Source organism: Molothrus aeneus, chromosome 5 (genome assembly GCF_037042795.1).
Source record: "Molothrus aeneus isolate 106 chromosome 5, BPBGC_Maene_1.0, whole genome shotgun sequence".
Classification (NCBI taxonomy): domain Eukaryota; kingdom Metazoa; phylum Chordata; class Aves; order Passeriformes; family Icteridae; genus Molothrus; species Molothrus aeneus.
This window is the reverse complement of record NC_089650.1, coordinates 37,265,504-37,287,161: the sequence shown is the minus strand read 5'-3', so window position 1 is coordinate 37,287,161 and position 21,658 is coordinate 37,265,504. Positions and strand designations below refer to the sequence as shown.

The following is a 21,658-nucleotide window of genomic DNA, read 5'->3' as shown; positions in this document are numbered from 1 at the left end:
TATGCTGAAGAGTTCGTCAGTTTTGTCACCTTGGATCATGAGGCTATGGACATTCTGCTATGAAGAACAGCCAGCTCCAGAGATGGCCTCAGAGCCAAATTAACTGCTTCTGTCATAGGGTACTCCATGATGTGTGTCAGCAAAGAGGGGATTTGGGAACCTGTTCTAGGGTATCCTTACTGGAACCATAGATGTGACTGATGCTCTGTGCAGGGGATACCTGCCCTGGAGATCATAACATCAGATAGTCCAGTGACACAGGTCCTTCGATGAAAGTCCCTGGCCACTCCTGCTGGAAGGGTTATAATTTGCAGACAGTCAGGGCTGAGGCTGAATTTGGGAAGAATCTGTCTGGTTCTGTGCTAAGGAAGCAGTAAATCTGTATACTGCTCATTTTCAGGATGGTCTGTTGAGGGCTGCAGACAACTTGACAGGGTCTTATCTACTGTGTGGTCTTACATTGTCTCAGTTGGTGACCTTTATCACTGGCAAGACACTTTAACAAAGTAAATCTTTCATCTGATCCATACATAGGCAGTCTTGCCTTTGAACATATTGACTTTTACTGCAAGAGAGGCTTTCCCAAAATTTGATATCTATGAACTAAATTTGGAAGTAAAGGTCATATATTAACATAAATGCCATCATTGTAAGGGGAGGACATGTGGTATAAGGGGGATCCTGGAAAGTTGAGTTTTAAATCCCATTCACCACATTATAATTACTTTTGCAATCTGCTTAGAATAGAACCAAGACATAACAAAGATTAATTTTAAGTATAATAACTAAATAAGCAGTAAGATAACTATTTTGGGGAGTTCACTGCAAAACTGTAATAAAAGGGAATTGAATGGCTGTGATGGGGCTTCAGTATCTGACTAAGAAACCTATCAACAGTCATTAGGTCTCTGTCATTCCTCCCAAGACTAGAAAATAAAACTATTTATTTACTCAGTGGCACAATGACTTCTTCCCTAATGATCTTTAATGTGAGTCCTTTTTGACATTCTCTGATGGTTTTTGAGCACTAGCTGTGATAACTCTAGGTCTTTTCTCCATGTATCATCACAACTGATTCAGAGACAATCAGTCTGTATCCCTAGTTAGAGAGAGTCTTTCTTTTTTCAATCTGAAAGCATTAATAGCCCTGATTTACACTGAAATTCATCTGCCATGTTGCTGTGCAGTTATTCAGATGGGGTCTTCTCTACCTCAAATGAAGCATATTGTGATGCATAGAAGAATCAAGCTAATCCTATTACATCTTTGTACAGACATCATGTAAAACACAGCAGAACCAAAGATAAGAATTTGCAATCTAACACACACTATTGTCATTCAAAAGACTAAACATAATGTAACCCTAAGAAAAATATCTCTCTGTCTTCTCTTTCCTTTTTCTCTCTTTTTTCCTGTTTCTCTCTTATTACCCAGTGGATTTCTTTTTTACATAGAATGTGGCAGAAAAGGATTTTATATTCAAAAACATCATCAAGTTGCACTCAGTATGGTCAAACATACCCAGTTTAAGCAGCTGTATTCCTTCAGTAACTTCATGTGGACAAAAATTAGAAATAGACCCCTCTCCATTCATTGTACTGTTAGAAAAAATATAAGGGGTCTTCATGAGATACTGTATTTGAAATTAAAATCTCTGTAGTGTTCTCAAAAAATTTATATTACTGAATACAAATATAACCAAACTATTAATCATAATTGAAATGTTCAAATAATTTTTATATTGGTCGTATGAATTTTTATGAAGAACTGTTATTTTGTTAATAAAGATTTTAAAATGCCCTGAAGTTAAGTGGAAAAAAAGGGAACAATCAGTCCCAGCAGTGTGTGAAGGACACTCAGCTGACCCCGTACTGCCATGCCTCTGTCACCTTCAGGAAACTGCTGTTCCTGTTGCAGCAATGCTGAATGCTGCTGATTTCTCTTATGCAGGTCATAATGCCCTAGAAAGCAGAACAGATATGCTGTTCTGACATACTGACTAGACACTGACTAGGAGACGAGTTTTTCCCTGCTCTTTTACTGAACAATGATTTAACATAGAGAAAAACAAGGTGTTAAATAGATGAGAATAAATTCCTGGTCACACTCATTATCATGTCCTAGGAGATTCAGTGCTAACACAGCCTCTTTCCCTCTGCTATCTTGGCTGCCTAGCTTGTAAATTCGTTATGCAATTTTCTTGGGTTTTGATAATTTAACTTCTTATGACAACAACTGAGCAGGTCTTTTACTAAATTTGCAGCTATACCATTCTCTGAAGTTCCAAGGACTTCCAAATCAGGAAGCACTGCAAAAATTCCCTAAATGTATCAGATTCATCTGAGTGTCCCTCACTGATTAGAAATCAGTGCACAAACACTCACTCATCCTGTTCCTGTCCTACATGCTGGCTGTGTAAGTCATTGCCTGTAGAAAGTGAAATGGCCCTACTGGAATATCTGAGCTGTCTTCCCCTGAGAGTGGTATGATCAGAGACTGCCCTTGCTTGGGCCCAATAGTCTGGGTTGGATTTTACCTTCTCATGACAGTAGGTAGTGGATTAGAATTTAACTCTGGAGCATATGCAGAACATTCTCAGAGGAGCTAAACTGGACTTCAGCTTTAGGAAAACTGAAATCATTCATGTGAGGATACTTGCAATTTAACTCCTCCTTGAAGCCTGTAAAGATGCTCTCACTAAGATGTAGCAAAAAGTTGTCACACTGCTAGAAATGTGGTAGCTGACTTCATTCAATCAGATCTTCTTGTCAATGAAACTTGAGTGACAAGTCCCACAGCAGCACCCATGAGACACCTGAGGAAAGAGATCCTGGTACCTCTGGCCAGTACAAAAGATGCAGTGTTAAAAAATCACTACCTTCATCATGCCAGGACATCTAAACAGCTTCAACAGGAGAACAGATTTGTTCTTCTGTTAGAGCATGCCCACCTGATGGACAGGCAGAGCTCCCATATTAAAAGAAAAACATTCTATTCTGATTTAAATAGCTTCAGTTAATCATTAGGGAACTGTGAGATTGAATAAATAGATGCCATTTGGAATATAAATGGTGGAGTCACTTTATTTGTTCCCTTGTGGCAGAGTACATCTGAAAGGATGATAAGCAAAGATAACATATCTTGAAATTCCATCCTAATAAGCAATAAATTACCATGCTGCAAGCAGGCTTTCAAAGTACAATTCACACAATTTCTCAGTTCAACACACAGCCAGATACCTTGAAGGCCAAGTAAGCCACTTTAGAAGCAACAGTAGATGGCAGGCCATAAATGGCAAATAATGAGAGAATCACATGAATCTCTGAAAGTAAGAGTAAATTAATTTTAGAACAGTAAAAGTTCTGAAGCTAAAAAGCATTTTTAATAGTCTTCTGTCAATCCAAAGACTCTAAAAAAGTTTGCCATATAAATAAAACCTTTCAGTGGGATGAAAGAGCTAAACAGGAAAAATCATATGCTCAAAAATAAAAAGGTGGCTTCAAAATATAAAATCATACTACTTGCTACAGCTTTAATTGTTAGCTTCATTTTTCAGTTCTCTCAACTCATTTCCTACTGGAAATGGGGCTTCCATTATTTCCATGTCTAGTAGGAAAAAAAATTACAAAAATTAGGAAGATAAAATAGACACAAAGGATTTGATTGAGACTGCATACACAAGAACGACACAGCTGCATTTCCTTAGGTAATTCTGGTATAAATAGCTGAGTATAAATGCTCACAATCACAAAAAAAAAAAGATGTATTAGTGTTTCAAAAAATGATCTTTGCTGAAATTAGCTGCTTCTCAGCTAAGAAGCAGTAACTTATTTTGTGTGCCTTCTTAAGACTTAGTTGGAAGTAACGTGGAATCTCTTAAAGTCCCTTCAGGTTGACAATTAACATGAAACCCAAAAAGAGTGAAGAAACCATGCTTAAGGAAGAACAGAATCTTCTTTTGGTTCATCTCAGAAGATTTCCTTCTGTTCTATCACTACAGATCAAAAAAAAACAACCAAAAGAAACCCAAACACAAAAAAAAAAAACCAACACCATGATATCCAGCCTATAAACCTTTGAGCCTGAACATCTTTCACACATACCTGCTCTGTCTACTGATAAATCCCCAGACAGAGGCAGTAAATGAACTGCAGCTCACATGAACTGTTCAGGCAGGTCACTCACTGCTGACCTTGCCAAGTGCCTTCCTTATCAACCAAGTAATTGCCATTTAAATGAGGCCTATACCCAAATATCACAGAAAATAGTCTGATCCAATGCAGAAGTAGAGCTATTTCTGCACCAGAGAGAACCAGAAACTACAGCACTAGAATTCCTCCATCAGAGATTATGTTGCTTGCCTTCCAGAAATTATTTTTTAAAGCATTTCAGGGTCAAGTGACTATTAAATGGCACTGTAAACACCTCAATTAGCACTGCAGATTTTAACTGATACTTTGTTCCCCACGACACAGAAACCTAGATGAGTCACACCAGAGTGTGAAATGCTAATATAGTTTTATTTTTAAATATAGCCCAAATTCCTGCTAGTACAACACCTGCAGTTTATAATACTATATAATACTGCATAATACTGTATAATACTGCAGTTCTTCCTGTAAGAATAAATTCTTTCCCTTTGAATCTGCTAGATGACAGTGACATAAAAATATGTCTTTATGTTACTCATTAAGAATGGGGTGAGGAGATACTATAATCCCATCTATCCACAATGAAATCATATATACTATGATAACATTGAAGATCTATGTAAAAGGCCAATGTAACAATGTTGGGTTTATAAATGTTTAACACATTTATCTGTCTTAGATTTGTACATGAGATTGTAAAAGATTGTGAAAACAATGGCTTTTAAAAGGATTTATTTAGCCTATTGAAATAGCAAATGAGCCATAAAGTTTTTATCTGGCTGGGAACATCCAAAGAAATGGTAAAGGAGCAGACTTTATTGCCTTCCTTTACGATATACCAACTTAGAAAAATAGTGGAGATGTGACAGTTCAGGGAAGAAGAGGGAGTGTGGTTAAGAGTAGTTTGGTATGGTTGGTTAGGCATGGCTTACGTCAAACCCATTTCAGTTGTTGGAAAGGTCTAAGCCAGTCCTGACACAGATATTAAAAAATGTGTAGGAGGTGAAGCAGTTTAGGAAACAGCACCTAGGAGTCCTTTCTTTCTGTGTCTCAGGAAGAGACGCAGTGTTCTGAGAGACCTTATGCTTTGACAGAGTAGAATATAATGGAATAGAATAGTTACCAGTAAAGACTTCAGCCTGGAGACACTCTAAATGTGACACATGGGAGGATTACCCTTTGTTATCTAAAAATGTCTTCAGATAGATATGTCTTGAATGTGAGAGTGATATAGAACAAAGAATGGCAATTGGTTTTGTCACTTCATTAAGCTCAAAAATTACTTTATTCTGATACTCCTGAAGTGCATTACTTTCTCAGGAAGACTGTCCTCACCTAAACTATAAGCTTAGAAGGCCACAGGTGGACACTGTCTTATTGACCTATCTGTACCAAATCACAAGAGCTTACTGCCTTTAATTTTTTACCACCATCAGAAGTTCCTTACCTCGCTGCCTCAAGCAAAATCCTGTTGAAGTGACAGTTCAGCCACTGTAATTAGTTTCAGGTAAAAATGAAATCAACCTGAGCCTTGTTCTGCCTGAAGGATGATGTCAGGGTGCACTCCTACAAACCAGAGTAAATAGAAGGGAGCACTTCTATTAATCAAGCAGTAATGAGCCCCAAAGACTGTTACCTCTCATCACAAGAGCACCTCTGCCACAGGCTAAGAATGGGCACTGTGATCTGCAGCCTCACCAGCTTCCCAGCTTTAATTGTCCTCTGCAGACTTCAGACTTTTATTCAGCCTTATATGGTGCAACCTTAAGAGGAAATTCAGACTTTTGTAGACAAATTGTAACAGTGGCTGCCTACAACACTGTGCAGGTGGCACAAAAAAACCCTGCAAACTTCTTAATTAATCAGGACAGGACCAATAGAACAGTAACTGAAGCTCAATACTTTTCCGCAGGGACTCTGGCAACAAGTGTCTTCATTCCATGTTCTGGTTAGATGTCTAACTTAGGTGCTTTCTTTCACTCCTAACTCTGCTTTAAAACCATGTTCAGATCTGCCTATGTCACATGTTGATCAATACAGCTTTTTAAAACTTTCCAGTGACATCTGCAATTCTAACCCAATAGTCAATGAACAGGGACCAAGATAAGATAGGAAGTTCTGCAAGAATTTTGTTGGGAAAAACAGAGACCGAAGAGTAATATATTGTAGGCAGTCATGACTAGTAAAAACAAGGAAATTCTGCTTTTATCATAATATGTACAGAAAAAGAATGCTTTTCATAAGAAAAAAACCTTACTTTCTTAGTTGCTTACTCAAACTGCCTGATGTACAGCAGAATGTATTTTGATTTAGGATTTCAGCAGCACTCAGTCCTAATTTTGAAACTCCAGGTTTATTTTCATTTGTTGTGATCAGAGTAGACACTTGTTGAAGGTACTTGACACTTCTGTATTCTTGTTTATTTTTTCCTGTCTCAAAACTGTTATTGAACCTCATGATAAATTTTAAACTGTCTCTAATTTATGATGAAAAGAACTTGTAAAGCTTAATTTATTGAGTAACTTTCATTCAAAGAAAACTTCAACTATTTTATATCAGCTAGGATTCCTAACAGTCCAAGAAGTTCAGTTTTGTACATTTTACAAGAGGTCAGTTGGAGCCCCATGAGACAAGATAATCTGCCAGAAGATCCTACAGCAAGCTGTCAGAGCTAAGAGAGAATCTAAGCCTCCTGATTTATCAGATCTGGGTTTAGGATTTTTCCAAGTCTCATTAGCCGTGGCTGTTGGACTTTTCACCCTCTCCTACGCTGCAGGGCATGTCTGCTTCTTAATGCCATCTAGACATACAATGATCTTGTGCTTGACACAGGTCTGAGACATCACTGATCCTTTTGATCTCTCTTCCCTTCTTGTGACATAACATTTGGCTTTTGGTCTTCTACAACAAATCAGAGATTCGTTATAGAGTGCTAGGAAGGAGTACTTGCTAGGCTTTGCAGGCCCCTACAGGCATTGTGCATGAAATTCAGGCATTTCCTAAATTTGCACATTTTTCCATTATTTCAGGGAATACCATGGTTAAGGTGCTCTTCTGATTTAATGTTTCTGTAAGTTTTACTCCCATAATCCCTAGACAAAGCTCCTACTCCAAGATCTTAATTCATGAAGGCATTTTGTTAAGTCCAGCCCCTCACACATACACACACTCCCCCTTAGTACATTCTTTACATTATATTCTTGATTCCCACTTGCTGCTCTGTGATTTGAGTTTGCTTTACAGGAAAACCATTTATTTGAGTCGGTCCTGAGCTGGCTGGAAAATATAAAATTTTATAAAATTAGTATCTTTTTTACATAATGTAGAGCTTTTTACATCCTGTTTTGCCCATGAAATGAGCCAATGCAGCTTGCAAAATGTACAATGAGTTAGTAAGGGTAGAAAATACAAGATAAAGATGCTATGCTTGAAAGTATATGCTCTTCCTTCTCACACATTTTCAATTCTGGATTTGGATTTCCAAATTCTGGATTTCGTTCCAAATGATGAGGCATTGCCATCTACTACAGTTCTAAGACTTTGATTGATATTGCCTGTCTACCTCACTGTGATTAGTATACCTTTCTTCTCTGCTATAAGTAAGACTACATTATCATCAGTATTGTGAAAGACTGCTCAGCAATAATCACTATTTCAAATCACATTAACTTTTTCATTTCTTATTGAAATGCACACAATCAAATGCAGACTTTTAAAACACTATTTTTGAGATGGTCTATAATTCAAACTCTTCTTCGATTAATCCTTCTTGACCTTTTCAAGTCTCTTCTGTCATTTTTATAAGAAATAAAACTGCTTCTGTGTGGGAAGGAGACCTTTCTAACCATCATCCAAAGCAGTGAAGGTGTGCAATAGGTAGCCTGTGTTTCCAAATGATTAATATTTTTCATTTTTCTTTGCCCTTTGTAATTATTTCCTACTGCCATCTTATTTCACTTTGGTTCTGTGTTTATCATACTTTCATTATCATATTCTGTTTTAAATTAAAGTATTTGTACAAAAATTTTCGTTAATTTTTAGCAACTCAGCACACAGATACAGTTACTGATATAGTCTAGAAAACATAACTACAGTTAAAACTGATAATAGTTTAATTTAATATTGACAATGACATATCATGTTGCTGCTCTTCTTACAGTTTGTGACTGCATCACTTCATTGTGCATTCACACAGATGCACTAAGCTAGAAAGGCAAGAGAAGCTCAGTCTTAATTTTGAAAGCATTTATGACAGGTACTTCTTCCCTAAAATTATAAATCACTGTAGGCAAAGCAAAGTGGCCATGAAGCCTAACAGGAATAAGTGTATTGACCTGCAATTCTGCAACAGATTACTAGTAGTATTGACAACTGTTATTTGCATTATATGTAGGGTTTTAATGTGTAGTTTCAATAAATAAAAGCAGCTTAAAAGAAAGTGAGAGAAAAACTTTTTACCAGGGCTAGTAGTGACATGACACAGGACAGTGCTCCTAATGAGCCTGGTAAGACAGAGAAGTCATGAATGTCCCACCCTCAGAAGTGACCCAGGGCTTTGAGCAAGCTGGTCTGGTGGGAAGTATGAGTATCAGTATTGTTGCCTATGGTAGCGGGGGTTGGAACTCAATGATTTTGAAGGTCCCTTCCCACCCCAACAGTCTGTGATTGCTGCCACTGTGCATCATAAGGCAAGACTCATAGTTCAGCATGTGTACAAGCAAGCAAATCAGAGTAAGGATTTGGCAGTAGGCTAACTCTAAGACTGTTTCAGAAGGTGTTCTAAGATTTCAGTTGGAAACAAGCAATGGTCCGCTGAATTAATTTTAGGTCAGGATCCGAGAAAGGGTAAAAATTGATCAAGAAAAAACCCACTCAAACCCAGAGGAGGCTGTAGGGTTGTGCAGTGCATTACAATCTCTACTGTTCTAGACTCTTTCTCCTTTGAGTGGGTGAATGGCACTGTGCTTTTGGCTACAATCAGGGTCATGGTGTTTGTCTACAGGTGGGTAGAGCTTTACAGAAGCTGTAGCATCTAGCCTTAAGAAGGACTCGCGCATAGTCCTTCTATCTCTCTGTGGAATGTGACTCACTCTGATCAATCCAAGCTTTCCCCATTATAATAAAATTTCCATAACCTGACTGTGCTGTTCATCTCTCCGTTTACAACCCGCCATCGCACAGCTGTGCCGGCAGCGCCCGGGGGGCTGCAGCCAGGGGCAGCCCATGGCCCCGGCGGCTCCGAGCCTCCCCGGCGGCCCAGGCCCCGGCCCAGGCCGGCGGGCGGAGTCTGCTCCCGCCGCCGCCTCCCGGCGCCCCCCGCCGGGCCTTCCGCCCGCGCCGGGCGGGATGCGGGGCGCTCGCAGGCGGCTCTGCTCCGCCCTGATCGTCGCGTACGGCCTCTTCTCCCTCTACGCGGCCTACACCGTGTTCCTGCGCCCGCGCCGCCCGGCCGCCCCTCGCTCGCACCGGGACCGCCACGGCCCGCGAGGTGAGTGCGGCGGCGGGGCCGCTCCGAGCCGCCCTGCCCGGCCTGGCCGCGGCCAGTGTGGCCGGGGCGGCGGGTTTAGAGCGGGGCCGGCCCGGCGGGTGGGGCCTGGCGGCGGCCTCCGAGGGAGAGCGGGGCCGGCGCCTCACCGCTCCCCGCCGGGCCTGCGCTGGCTGCGGCCGGCTCCGCTGGGCCTCGGCGGGAACCGCGCGGCACGGCAGGCCAGGAGGAGGCGGCGGTGCTTGTGGTTCCGCTTGTTTGGTGGTGGCGGTGGTGATGTGCGCGACCTAGGGCTGTCAGGCGCTGCGTGAAATTACGAATTTGGGAAAATTAATCAGTTTTCCTACAGTTGTGAATTGGATCTTCTTTTTTTTTTTTTTATTTTAATGTTAATTACGCTTTTAGGTTTCACAGATCATGTTGCCTTGGGAAATGAAGAGTGGAATCCGTGGGATGCGGATGAGAAAAATGAGCTGGCTGCTTCTCAGCAGAGATATGAAGCTAATCTTAAAATGATAAAATATGCGAGGTCTCACCTAGAACAGACCAGTCTTAGAGTACAGATTTGGGGCAAAGCAGCAATTGGTAAGCAGATGTAGTCAATCTTTATTGCCTATTTAACCCTTCTGGTGTAGTGCTTTTCTGGGTTTCCTGATGACTAAAATTTATGTATATGATTCAATAGTATGTATATCTGAACATGGGGAGTATTAGGGAGATGCTAGCTGTTACTCAAACTCATAGCAGTATAAGAGTAGTTGAACTCTCTTTGTATCAGTTTCTTTGTATCAGTGCCTTTCAAGGCTCCTCTTCTGCATCTGTCAAGGAAAATGTCTCAAATGGCAAAGAAATGCACTTACTTTTTTAATCCAGTCTAGTTTACAGTATGACACAAGTAGAGGCCTCTTACTTGCCTAAGCACGTTATTTATTTTTGTCACATTTACACTTTGTGAAATAATGCATCACACAGTGAGAAATAAAGCATTTTCTGTAGTACAGTGTACTACTACCACTGATGAACTTGGAAATTCTTCTTTTGTGGAAGATACTGACTTTCCCCTCTAGACAAACTGGGAGCCAAAGTCTTCTCAACCTCTTTAACTACTGCTGAAGATGTATCACTGTTCTTAGTTTAGCCTTTTTGTAAATGCCAGGCTTACAGTTGAACTTTCATGTAGCATTGTAGAACACATAAGTATATTGCCTGGTATATTACCATCATAAAAACTTGTGCATTTCACAAAAGCTTAAGGGAAGTATGCTTGTGCTTAAAATGCCAATTAATATTTGCTCATTTTTAGTGGTATGTGTGCTGGAAAGAGTTGCTAACAGAAGCAGTAGTGTATATCTTCATCTGCTGATATTTTGTCAGCCAAAGAATCTTTTTAAATGCCAATGTGGGAAAAATTCATCTTAACTAATTCTAAGTCATATTGTGCAAGAAGCTCTGACATTTCTTTCGCAAATTCTTACGTTGTGATGCTTTTTCATTTTCCAAAAACAATTTTTAGGAGCATAGAGTAGGCAAGATCTGTACATTCAAATTCTCCATCATGTCTTCATTTATGTAGGTCTTTACCTTTGGCAACATATTTTTGGAGGGCACCTTGAGCCAGCTGATGTGATTGCACAGTGGAGAGAAGGAAGCCAAAATGCAGGGAAAACATACTTCAGGTATTGTTCATGATGTTGATTTCAATTGTGTAAACTTTAGTAAATAATGCACTGGAAAGATAAACTAAATGATGCACTGCTCAGGCATTATTTTGGCTGTCTCAAAGTTGTGGTTATTTTAATACAGTTGCAAGTACTTTAATTTTGTATTATTTTGATAACTATGGAATATGCATATGGGTTCTCATTCAAAATTATAATTTATACACAAAAACACATACCTGATAAATCTAACCAGTTCTAGACCAAACATGTCACTGTTAAAAAATAGAAAACTAGAGAGCAATTTAATCTGATTTATGATGGTTTGTGTTATTAAAAAATTTATGTAAAAACTTGCCAATTCCGCGAGAAAGAGCAGCCAAGAGACCTCAGTGGCAGGGTGAGGATACAACCCTGAGAACGGTGTAAAGAGCTGGGGCCTGGGGGCTCATAAATGATGAAATCAAGTATACATGTGTGAGGCAGCAGGAAGATGCCTCCTGCTCTTTGGTTTCTGCTGTATTCAGGGGAAAGGGACTTGGCTCATTCGTTCATAAATAGGAATGTGTCAAAACCATAATTTGTTTATAACAAAGGCTACCTGTAAGACCTAGCTTCTGGTTAGCTACTTGATTTGCAAACCAAATTTTGTATGGAAAGGGTGATTATGCTTGAAACACTGTTTGCTTTAACAGTGGTGTTTGATCTGTGATCGTGTATGTTTTAAGACTGTTGTCAGTTTTATATTATGCAGCGAATAATATAGAGCTTTTCTCTGAGTCCCTATTTAATACCATTTTAATGCTTTCTGTGAAGATACAGTGGAATCTGAAGGAGTTTTTGTCTCTTTGGCCAGTTAGCCAGTCTGCAGAAATAGGTCTCCTGCAACATTAGTCACTTGCATCAGAACCTGCCTGAAAAAAAAAAGTTTTCTTTTGATATATAAATTGCACAGTTAAGTGAGCTTAACTTCTGAAACATGTGTTGCTTCGAAGGCCATTTTTTCCTTGTACAAGATGTGGTTCTAGCTGAAATATTTGAAGGTAGTGTTTGAAGTACCCAAGTGATTGTGAATTGAAAGGAGGTTTTAAGTGATCACAAAACTTTTTAAAATAATTTTGAATTGTTTATCAAAGTATCTAACAGTAAGAATGGTACAGGCCATAGAGTCTTTCCAGAAGAAATAGATGAATTCATGTACTTTTTAACAGAAAAAGCTATATTCCTTGTCTGCAAATAAAAGATGATCCTACAAGATTAGAGAATCAACTATGAATGATGCTTCTGCATTTTGGTAGTCTCCTTGACAGAGCAATAGAGTTTTCAATTCACAAATATAGAGAAAGGATACAGTCCTTTCTTTGAATATTGGGCCAGTGCCTACAGTGTAGTTTTAGTGGCAAAAGACTTTGTTGTTTCCAGAGTTAAAATCTTAGAAGCTATAGAAATCCGTGATACTGTGGCATGATAGGTTATCTTCCTGGTATTGACATAAGAATTTCTTTAGGCTCTTGCTTTCCACATTTATAACATGAAAATAATTTGCTGTACTTAATGAGTCTGTCACTTGACTGATTTTGGTTATTTTCTTTCTAGTGTGCCTGTTTCAGATGATTAATAACCTCACGTGTTTCCTTAGGGTATGCATCTCTCAAAGAAAGACTTCTATGCCTGCATTTAAATAGCTTCTTGTTATGTCTAGATGTGCCAGGGATAATTGAGTCCCTATTCTAATTTCAACTTGGATGCTAGGTCCTATAAAAATACAAAGCTTAAGTTTATTATCAACATAACGAAGGCTAGTAGAAACTTGTGCAAAGTATAGAAAATATGCAATATAACTGTTATTTTAACAACTAGGCTTCTGAAATAGCTACTTTTTACTCTATTTGGAAATACTAGTTCATGTTGTGGAGAAGAATTATGTGATTTTTGGCTTCTCACTGGTTATTTTCTAGAATTGTTACTGCGTGGCTGAGGTAAATTATCTTTTGATTACTAGATGAGGCTAGAGGGAACTAGCTGAGGTGACATATTTGGAGAATATGTGCTGTTCTGCAGTTCTCTGTGGTAAGTCTAATGATTGTTAAAAAATAGATGTCTGGTGAATGTTTTTAAAGAATAACAAATCTAAAGACATAAAAATGCCAAAATACCACTTGAACACAGTTACATGAATAAGCCCATTCTGTATATTTATGATGGAGAATGCACATCCCTAATACAGATTTTGATGGGTACATATTTCCATCAAAGAAGTTGCCTAAAAAAATACATGAAGTATCAGCTTCTCTATAAAATGCAGTGATGTTTATTTAAAAACAGAAGTGGTGAAGGAACTTCATCACTGTGGATTTTAGTAGCCTCTTGGCACATTCATACAAAAAGCAAGAGAACATGATTTAACACTTTCTTTGGCTTGAAGCAATTCACACCCTTCTCTCCTGTCATCTAGGAGATGTTGTAGAGCACAGAGTGCCAAACTTCTTACCTCTTATTTGGCAAGAGCTTTCCTAAATTTCTATTTCCCCCAAGTCACACCCTCTCTATTTTATAAGCATTCCGTGCTGCCTTGCCTCAGTCAACTAGGAGAGGTTTCTGTCTATCAGAGGATTCCACCTGGGATAGCTTCTGGCAATTTAGTTTTAATAAAACCATGTAGTGAAGCTTTTTGAAAATCCAAAACCACTATGCCCACTGGATCCTCTTTATCTGTGTTCTTATTGACATGCTTCATCAGATTAATGAAACAGGATTAACTCATTCACAGCAGCGCTTATCCGCATATGTGATCAGTGATCTTACCTATTGATAAGATTCAGTGATCTTACTGTTTATTACAGACTCTTCCAGAGAGGGAATTAATACTGACTGTTCTCCAGAGTCCTCTCAAGTTGTTTTTGTAGATGGAAGTCACTTCTGTGATTTGGACTGCTCCTTTCCAAGTTCATTTCCTGATTTTCTCATTTTTATGTAATTACATTTTTGCATATGGAATATGTGTATGCTGGATGTATTTATTATTATCCCTATTACTGCAAGTGTTAAATTTAATCCTTGCTATTAAAGAATGGCTGTCTCAACACCTTCAGAGTGGGCACTATAAGACCCAGTCTAAAATAGCAGATTTTTGTATGACTGTCTATCACTAGTAAGGAAAAACAAGGACTTTGTAGAAAGCAAATCACGTATTTAGTCCAAAAAAACTTAACCTTCCCATATTATCTTTGCTCTAGCCTTCATGTGAGTGGTTAGTACTGTAAGGACTGCTCCCTCCATTTAGCAGCTTCTGTAGTGTCTCTTCCATTTCCCAGTCACAGTTGTGTTCTGATTGGGAGTTAATAGCACAACCCTAGCACGGTGTTTTGATTATTAAAGTATGGATTTATGAGACTTGCACTGTGTTACTTTTTTCCCCCCACTGTAATTTTATGCTGTTCAACTACATATATTCCTACACACAAGTCATTGCTTCCTGACCTGTACATCTGTTATTGCTGTAAAGCTGTTACCCTCAAAGTGCTGTGTCATAGGAAAAACCCTTTTTCCCCAAGTGTCTTTGCAAGGTGATCACTTGTACATATTTAGTCTCTATTTGAGGCATTCCAAAGCTCAAGGTATTCTCTCTTAGGAATCCCAGTGATTCTGTTCTCATTGTCTTTTAAACTTTGGATTTAAGTCTTGATCTGACTTAGCATTTAATGAATGATTAGAAATCTTTATTCCAAGTCATGAATCTTATGAATCTTGGCTCCAAAAAACATACTTCCACCAAGCCAGCAGCATGTCAGCTTAACTCAGGTTTAAAATACACTTGTCTAAGGTCAGTCTGCCTTAGATAACTTCACTGGAGTAGTCTTTACAGTTTTTGTTGTGAGAGCTTTTTTCCTCAGCAAGTATATTTGAACTGAAATTAGCTGTCAGTCTCAGCACTTCATGAGTTAAAACTCATGCTCACTCTAAATTAAGTTTTGCTGGTAGCTGAAAAACTAGTAATGGAGCAGACCTAGAAAATTATCACTTAACTGACTTTTATTTTAAAAAAAAGCTGTTTTCTCCCTCCACTTTTTCCGAAGCTGTGTAACTGCTACTTCTTTGCATTCAGTCAATAATCTGTTAAAACACCGGGTAACTAAAGAGCAGGAGCTGGCAAATACTGGTTTGTTTCATTGAAGGTCATAAATGGCTTTTGTCACATATTTGCAAATGATTAAAGAGTTGGTAATTTTGCTACATGACTGAAATTCTTCTGTTAAATACATTGTTGAAGATCTAGAAATGTTGTTTTATAACTAAAATGTTTGTGCTTACTACCTTGTATCAGAGCCTCAAGTTTGACCTGGGTCATACAGCCAACCTAAGTTTACATTTGGATAGATCTTTCTTGTGTTATCAATTCTACACAGAAGAAACTTAATCAAAATACTGAGAAAAGTAGTATGCAAGACTAGCTAACTGTCACTCTTAATGATACCAGATTGTGTATAGTCTTCAGGTTTTTGGGAGGGCCTCTCTCTTGTTCTAATACAGCATTCATTGATTATCACTGGAATTAAGAAAATGTTTAACCTTTAGTGAACATCAGGGTGCACCCTTTTTTGAAAGGTGGTTGATTTACATACATTTTGAGGTTTGAGTATTGTACTAGTTCGGATTTATTGACCTTATTTAAGTCAATCACCTTTTTCCTGAATAAAAATGAAAGCAGCTAAGCAGTACATACTAACAGCAGAAGTGGTTGTAGTTGCACATTAATTTTGCAGTATATTGCATTTTCTTTATTGAAGAAAATATCATCTCTGGAGTGCAGTGTAGTAAGACTAGCTAGAGGACTGAGGCCAATAATTTGTCTTACAAAGTCTTACTTTGTTTGATGTTGTATTTTGGCTTTCTCAGCTTCCTCACTGGCCCATCTGTAGTTCCCGGCTATTTCTCGGTAGAAGCGGAGCATGTGGTGCTGGTGCTGAACGGGAGGGAGCCGGCGAAGATCGCCTACGCCACGCAGTGGCTGCACTACGCACAGACACTGATGGAGACCCGCAAAATCCAGCACGTGGCTGTGGTGCTGCTCGGGAACGAGCAGTGCAACAACGCCTGGATTCAGCCATACCTGAAACGAAACGGGGGATTTGTAAATCTGCTCTTTGTTACGTATGACTACGCGTTCGTAAATGAAGAAGATATTTTCCAGTGGCCTTTAGGAGTAGCTACGTAAGTGCTATAGACAGAAGTTGCAATTGATTCATTAATTGTTGTGCATGAGGTATGGAAAATATGACTCTTACTGCTTTTGCCCAAAACAATTTTAATAAGTAAATTGCAGAACGTGATCCTATCAGTCATTTTCTAAATCAGGCATTGGAGTCTTTGAAAGTTGCATTTAGCAATAAAAATTATAACAGGAAAACGGTACTAGTGTTTAGGAAACTTTAGGAAAATGAACCCGTGTCTCCTGAGATTTTCTGTTTATTCTTTCTTCAGTAGATTTGCTCTTGAGATTATCATGACTGCTGATGTAATACATACCAGTGATATGGAGATTCAAAGGATACTTATGTAATAAAGTTGCAGGTACTATTTGTTCAGAAAAGAAAAGAGTACTTTTTTTAACCTCCGCTATGGCTCAAAAGGCTTCCCGTTTGGAGTTGTTATACTCCAGTATCACAGTAGTGTAAACTGGCTTAACTGCTTGTTTAAGAAAACCCATTTTTGTTATACTTAAGTGCTCAAACTATTTATGTGGAGTAAATAAAGGTTTGGTTCAGCTAGATGCATTTTTATTTCTTATTAACAGAGTTGATAGTTGTTTAGCTACTTACCAGGGTAATAGAAGCTGAAAGGAATATAGGATTATTTTCATACCTTGTGTTGAATTTGAATTCAATATCCTATATTGATCTAGTTTGCTCAACAAGCTGGAAAACTGTACAGAGCTTTTTATATACAGCTTGAACTTGTTCACAGTGTCTCTGACATATGCTAAATTTGGATTATTGATGGTGTCAAAGAATCAATGGTATTGGAAGTTCCTAAGTGGAAAGAAGTTGAGTTTTGAGATGCAGAGATTAGGGTGACAGTTAAGAGAAAGCAACAACACTTAGAACAATAAACAAGGGTGCAAAGCTGGGTGGAGGAAGATAAATTTGGTATCAAAATTGGGTTTCCAGACCTTGCATACAACAGCTGTAAAAAACAGGTTAAAGGCAGAAAATTTGCTGGATTTTCCAAGTAAAGATGGAAAATGAAGATGTGGAATGATGCAAAAATATTTGTCATGAAGTTTCTAATGCTTATTAGAAACTAAGTGAATTGACATTCCTCATGCAGGAGAAGAATGAGGACAGGACTGCTCCATCACATAATGCACAATAAGCTATTTAGTAGCCAAAAGATTCAATTATTGAGTTCACTCAGATCAAAGTAAGATTTTCCTTTGAGAGGTTACCAGTGGTATTTTCAGTAGAGGAGCATATCCAGAGATTAAGGTAGATGAGACTTACATGCCATAGCTACTGTTAAACTGGTCATTTCAGTCAAAACTTGTGGTTGCATCAAGAACAGCTCTTTGGAAAAGCATGTTTGTCCAGGACATTCTGTAATCTGCACATTTAATATATCTGATGTTGAAAGACGATATTAAGTATTCTGGAAACTTTGTGAAGGGCCTGATGGGGGTAAAGGGAATAAAGACATACTTTTAGGACAGGATGTGACTTGGTTTACTTCTGAGTCTGTCTGTAGAGATGGATTGGCAACAAGCAGGTTGTTTTAGTCATAAAATATGATGAACTGAAAATGAAATGCTGCAAAATTTTTTCCTTTGATATGGTTGTCTGACTTACACATTTTTTTTACAGCTACAGAAATTTTCCAGTTGTGGAACCCAGCTGGTCAATGCTACATGATCCAAGATCATATCTATGTAATTTCTTAGGAACAGTTTATAAGAATTCTTCTAGAGAAACCCTCATCGAAATTCTGAAACAGGATGGGCTTGACAAACTTTGCTGGATTGCAGCCAGAGAACAGTAAGACTTTAATTTACTTCATGAAAATATTCTAAGTTTTTTGCCCAGTTCATTATTACCAATCTTTTCTTGAGTGTTAAAAAATAATACAAATAAAGGTAATTAGTCATTAAGTCAGGGAATAGTGCAGAGACTCTTCATTTAAGTCAACATAACAGCATTTCTGTTCTATTTTACATAATATTTTACATATTTTTAAATCTAGTATAGAAAAGTCTCGTCTATATATAACCTATATAACCATCAAAGACCTTCTGCTTTTTTCTTACAAATATTTCATTACGAGAAGAAACACTTATCTTGTATTTTGTGGAGTTTAATGTCTTTAGCCAAAGAAAAATGACAGCCATATTTTGTTGTGTTCCACATGGGAGTGGATTTAATCTGTAAAGCACAGTTATTTTTTGACTAACAAGAGTAGGGTTCTGATTGTATTTCTTACCTTTGAAAAGCAACACCTATAAAATGTTGGATAGCAGGCACAGTGGTGCTTAGGTAGACCTTAGCTGCCCTGATGAAAGAGTCTCAGGAGATGGATTGTATGTGTGACATAAACTCTTATCTCCCACACATCTTGAGCACTTCAAGTAGATGAATTCAGGTTAAACCAATTGCTCTGCATCCTAGCTTTTGAAGAACAAACCTCTTTTGAGGCCAAAAAAAGTCATTAAAAAATCCATTGAGTGTCTCCCTTTTTGTCTGTTTCTAAACTGTGCTGTGAAGTAAATTGACATATGCATCATCCAAGTCATGCAGAAGATTTGGAGTGGCATTTCAATTTGTTTCTTACACTTTTAAGTGTTAATAATTTCCAGAAAGGGCAACATATTACAATCTATTTTTAACAGTGACATTTTCAATAAATTTTTAGAAGACTTTTAAGAGCAGTTAAGATTAAAAGTAAAAGTCAATTGACCGTGTGTGTAATATAAAATTTTTACACTTATAGCATTTTCAGTTTTATAACTAATAGAAATTAAAGCATATCTGTATTTTTCCATTGCAGTGCCCATGAAGAAATTATTAATTTTCACTCGTTTTACTTTCCTAGGTGGCAGCCTCAAGAAACAAATGAAAGTTTCAAGAACTATCAAGATGCCTTGCTGCAGAGTGATTTGACATTGTGCCCAGTGGGAATAAATACAGAATGTTACAGAATTTATGAAGCTTGTTCATATGGATCTCTGCCCGTTATAGAAGATGTAATGACACCGGGTGATTGCGGAAATTCATCAGCCTACCACAGTGCTCCATTGCAATTATTAAAAACCATGGGGGCTCCATTTATCTTTATTAAAAACTGGAAAGAGCTTCCTGCTATTCTAGAGAAAGAAAAAAAAATGAGTTTACAAGAAAAGATTCAAAGGAGAAAAAAGCTTTTAGAATGGTATCGAAACTTCAAAGCATGGATGAGACAAAAATTCATTAACACTTTGGAAAATTCATTTTTGCCCAGTGATAAGGGATAAATTGTCCCTTTTGAAAATCTAGAATAGATGACAGCCTAATTTCCATTAACCTGAGGCAGCTTTTATTTAAAAGTAACCTCACAGGACAGATGCATTTCTTTTAAAGTCAGTGGAATTGCTCTAAGCTTGGCCAAGAGCTACATTTGGCACTCCATCTTTAATGATTTTCAGAGAGGTTGTTGATGTAATATGACGGTACAAGGATGACAACAATTTCATGACTATTTTCATAATTTTTATGTTGCTTTGTGACTTGGTAAGAAATTTTAAGGATAATATCTTTGAGCATGTGCATTTGGTAAAATCCAACTTAAGAAAATCAGTTGTGTTTGAAGAAAAAGGAATGGAGGCTGAGTGGTACAGGGTAATTTATTAGGGAAACTAAAAATGAAAAGTATTATTACAAAATTGCCAGGTTTAGCATATTCTGGTATGTGCTCGTTTTGAAAATGTGAACTGTTTACTTGGTTGACATTTCATTTCCAACAAAGTGACCATAAAGCTAAAGACTGTGGAATAAAAATGTGTATTTCAAGGTAAAAATAGAGAACTCTTTCTTGAAAATATTTGATAGCAATATATTTAATCTTTACCCTGAGATATCAAAATTACTTTCTTTAATTTGTTTTTAGTCTTGGGCTATACCTTTCTGTGTTTCTGCTCTTTCATTACCTGTAGTTACAGCTGCATGTTCAGAACACCAGGCTTTAGACATGAACCTGCCTGTAGCTTATCTGATTGCTCAAAATCTGCTGAAACTCGTCAATGCCAAAAGATGGCAGAAGTGTAATACTGCATGGTTATGGTACTATGTGTACCATAAACAGTTTCAATTTTTTTTTTGTTAAATGTAGCCAAAGGGATCTATTCCTGTTCTTGTGTTTGTGCAGTTCCCTCCAGTCTGTTCTGCTGAGCAGTAGGACTGCACACACACCACTGCCATACCAAAGGGCTGTAGTAGCCACTTCTGTCTGACCACAGCATGACACGTGGGGTTGTTCTCATGCAGCAATTCAAAGGCTGTACAGCTAATTAGTAGTCATTTGTGTACTGATTCTGTCTAGTTCTGGAGCATGTGTCACACAAGGGCACTTCTGTGGGTAATGTGAATTGTCTGTCTATGGTGAACTGCTGTTATCATCCACCCATTTAATCTGAAGTGTCCTGCAGTTGCAGTACAATGCAAACATACTCCATTCAGCTGAGACTGGAAGTAGGGCAGTGAGTTGATGAGCACTCCTTACAGGTGGATATTGTTAGACCAAATTCACAGCAAATGTCCAGCACACTTAGGATCTGAAGCTCATCAGCAGTACACACCACTTGAGGGTTCGAGGAAGCTTGAGTGTCTGCAGTGACCATAGAAACGTGGAATGCTTTAGGTTGGAAGATCATGAACCTTCCTGCCAGGGGCAAGGACACCTCCCACTATCCCAGGTTGCTCAGAGCACCATCTAGCCTGGCCTTGGAATAATTCCAGGGAGGAGGCATCCATATCTTTTCTGGACATCCTGTTCCCAATTCTCACTACTGTAATAATGTAATCTTAGTGCTGTATTTTTCCTCTAGTAGAATCTTTATCTCTAAACAAGCTACAAAACTGCAGAACAATCATTTGGAGCAGTGTTTCTCAACTTGTCAGCAAGAGATCCCTTGGCACTCCTGCAGGATTTCAAGAAACTGCAGAAAACAGCTCTCAGAAATCTTAACCAGTCAGCTGAGGTTCTTATAAAAGAGGCTGTAGCTCCTAAAAAACTGTAGTTGGTGTAGTTTTCAGACTTCAACTGAAGTCTGAAAAACAGTTGAGTATGTAACTTGGCTCATCAGCAAAAGAAAGATGCTGCTATTGATGTGCTCATTTCTAAGT

The 21,658-nt window shown here is 38.2% G+C and overlaps 1 protein-coding gene across 2 annotated transcripts; it reads left to right on the top strand.

Moving 5' to 3' along the window:
- The first annotated feature begins 9,479 nt into the window (after nt 1-9,479).
- RXYLT1 (ribitol xylosyltransferase 1) lies at nt 9,480-20,334 on the top strand. Of its 2 annotated transcripts, XM_066550267.1 has the most exons (6): nt 9,480-9,639; nt 10,042-10,221; nt 11,210-11,312; nt 16,191-16,505; nt 18,152-18,322; nt 19,374-20,334. In XM_066550267.1, the coding sequence occupies exons 1-6, from the start codon at nt 9,498-9,500 to the stop codon at nt 19,789-19,791; spliced, it is 1,329 nt and encodes a 442-aa protein (XP_066406364.1). In that variant the 5' UTR covers nt 9,480-9,497; the 3' UTR covers nt 19,792-20,334. The 2 variants fall into 2 exon arrangements, with proteins under 2 accessions (XP_066406364.1, XP_066406365.1); XM_066550268.1 differs by lacking the exons at nt 9,480-9,639; nt 10,042-10,221; nt 11,210-11,312 and adding an exon at nt 13,291-13,364.
- The last annotated feature ends 1,324 nt before the right edge of the window (nt 20,335-21,658 follow it).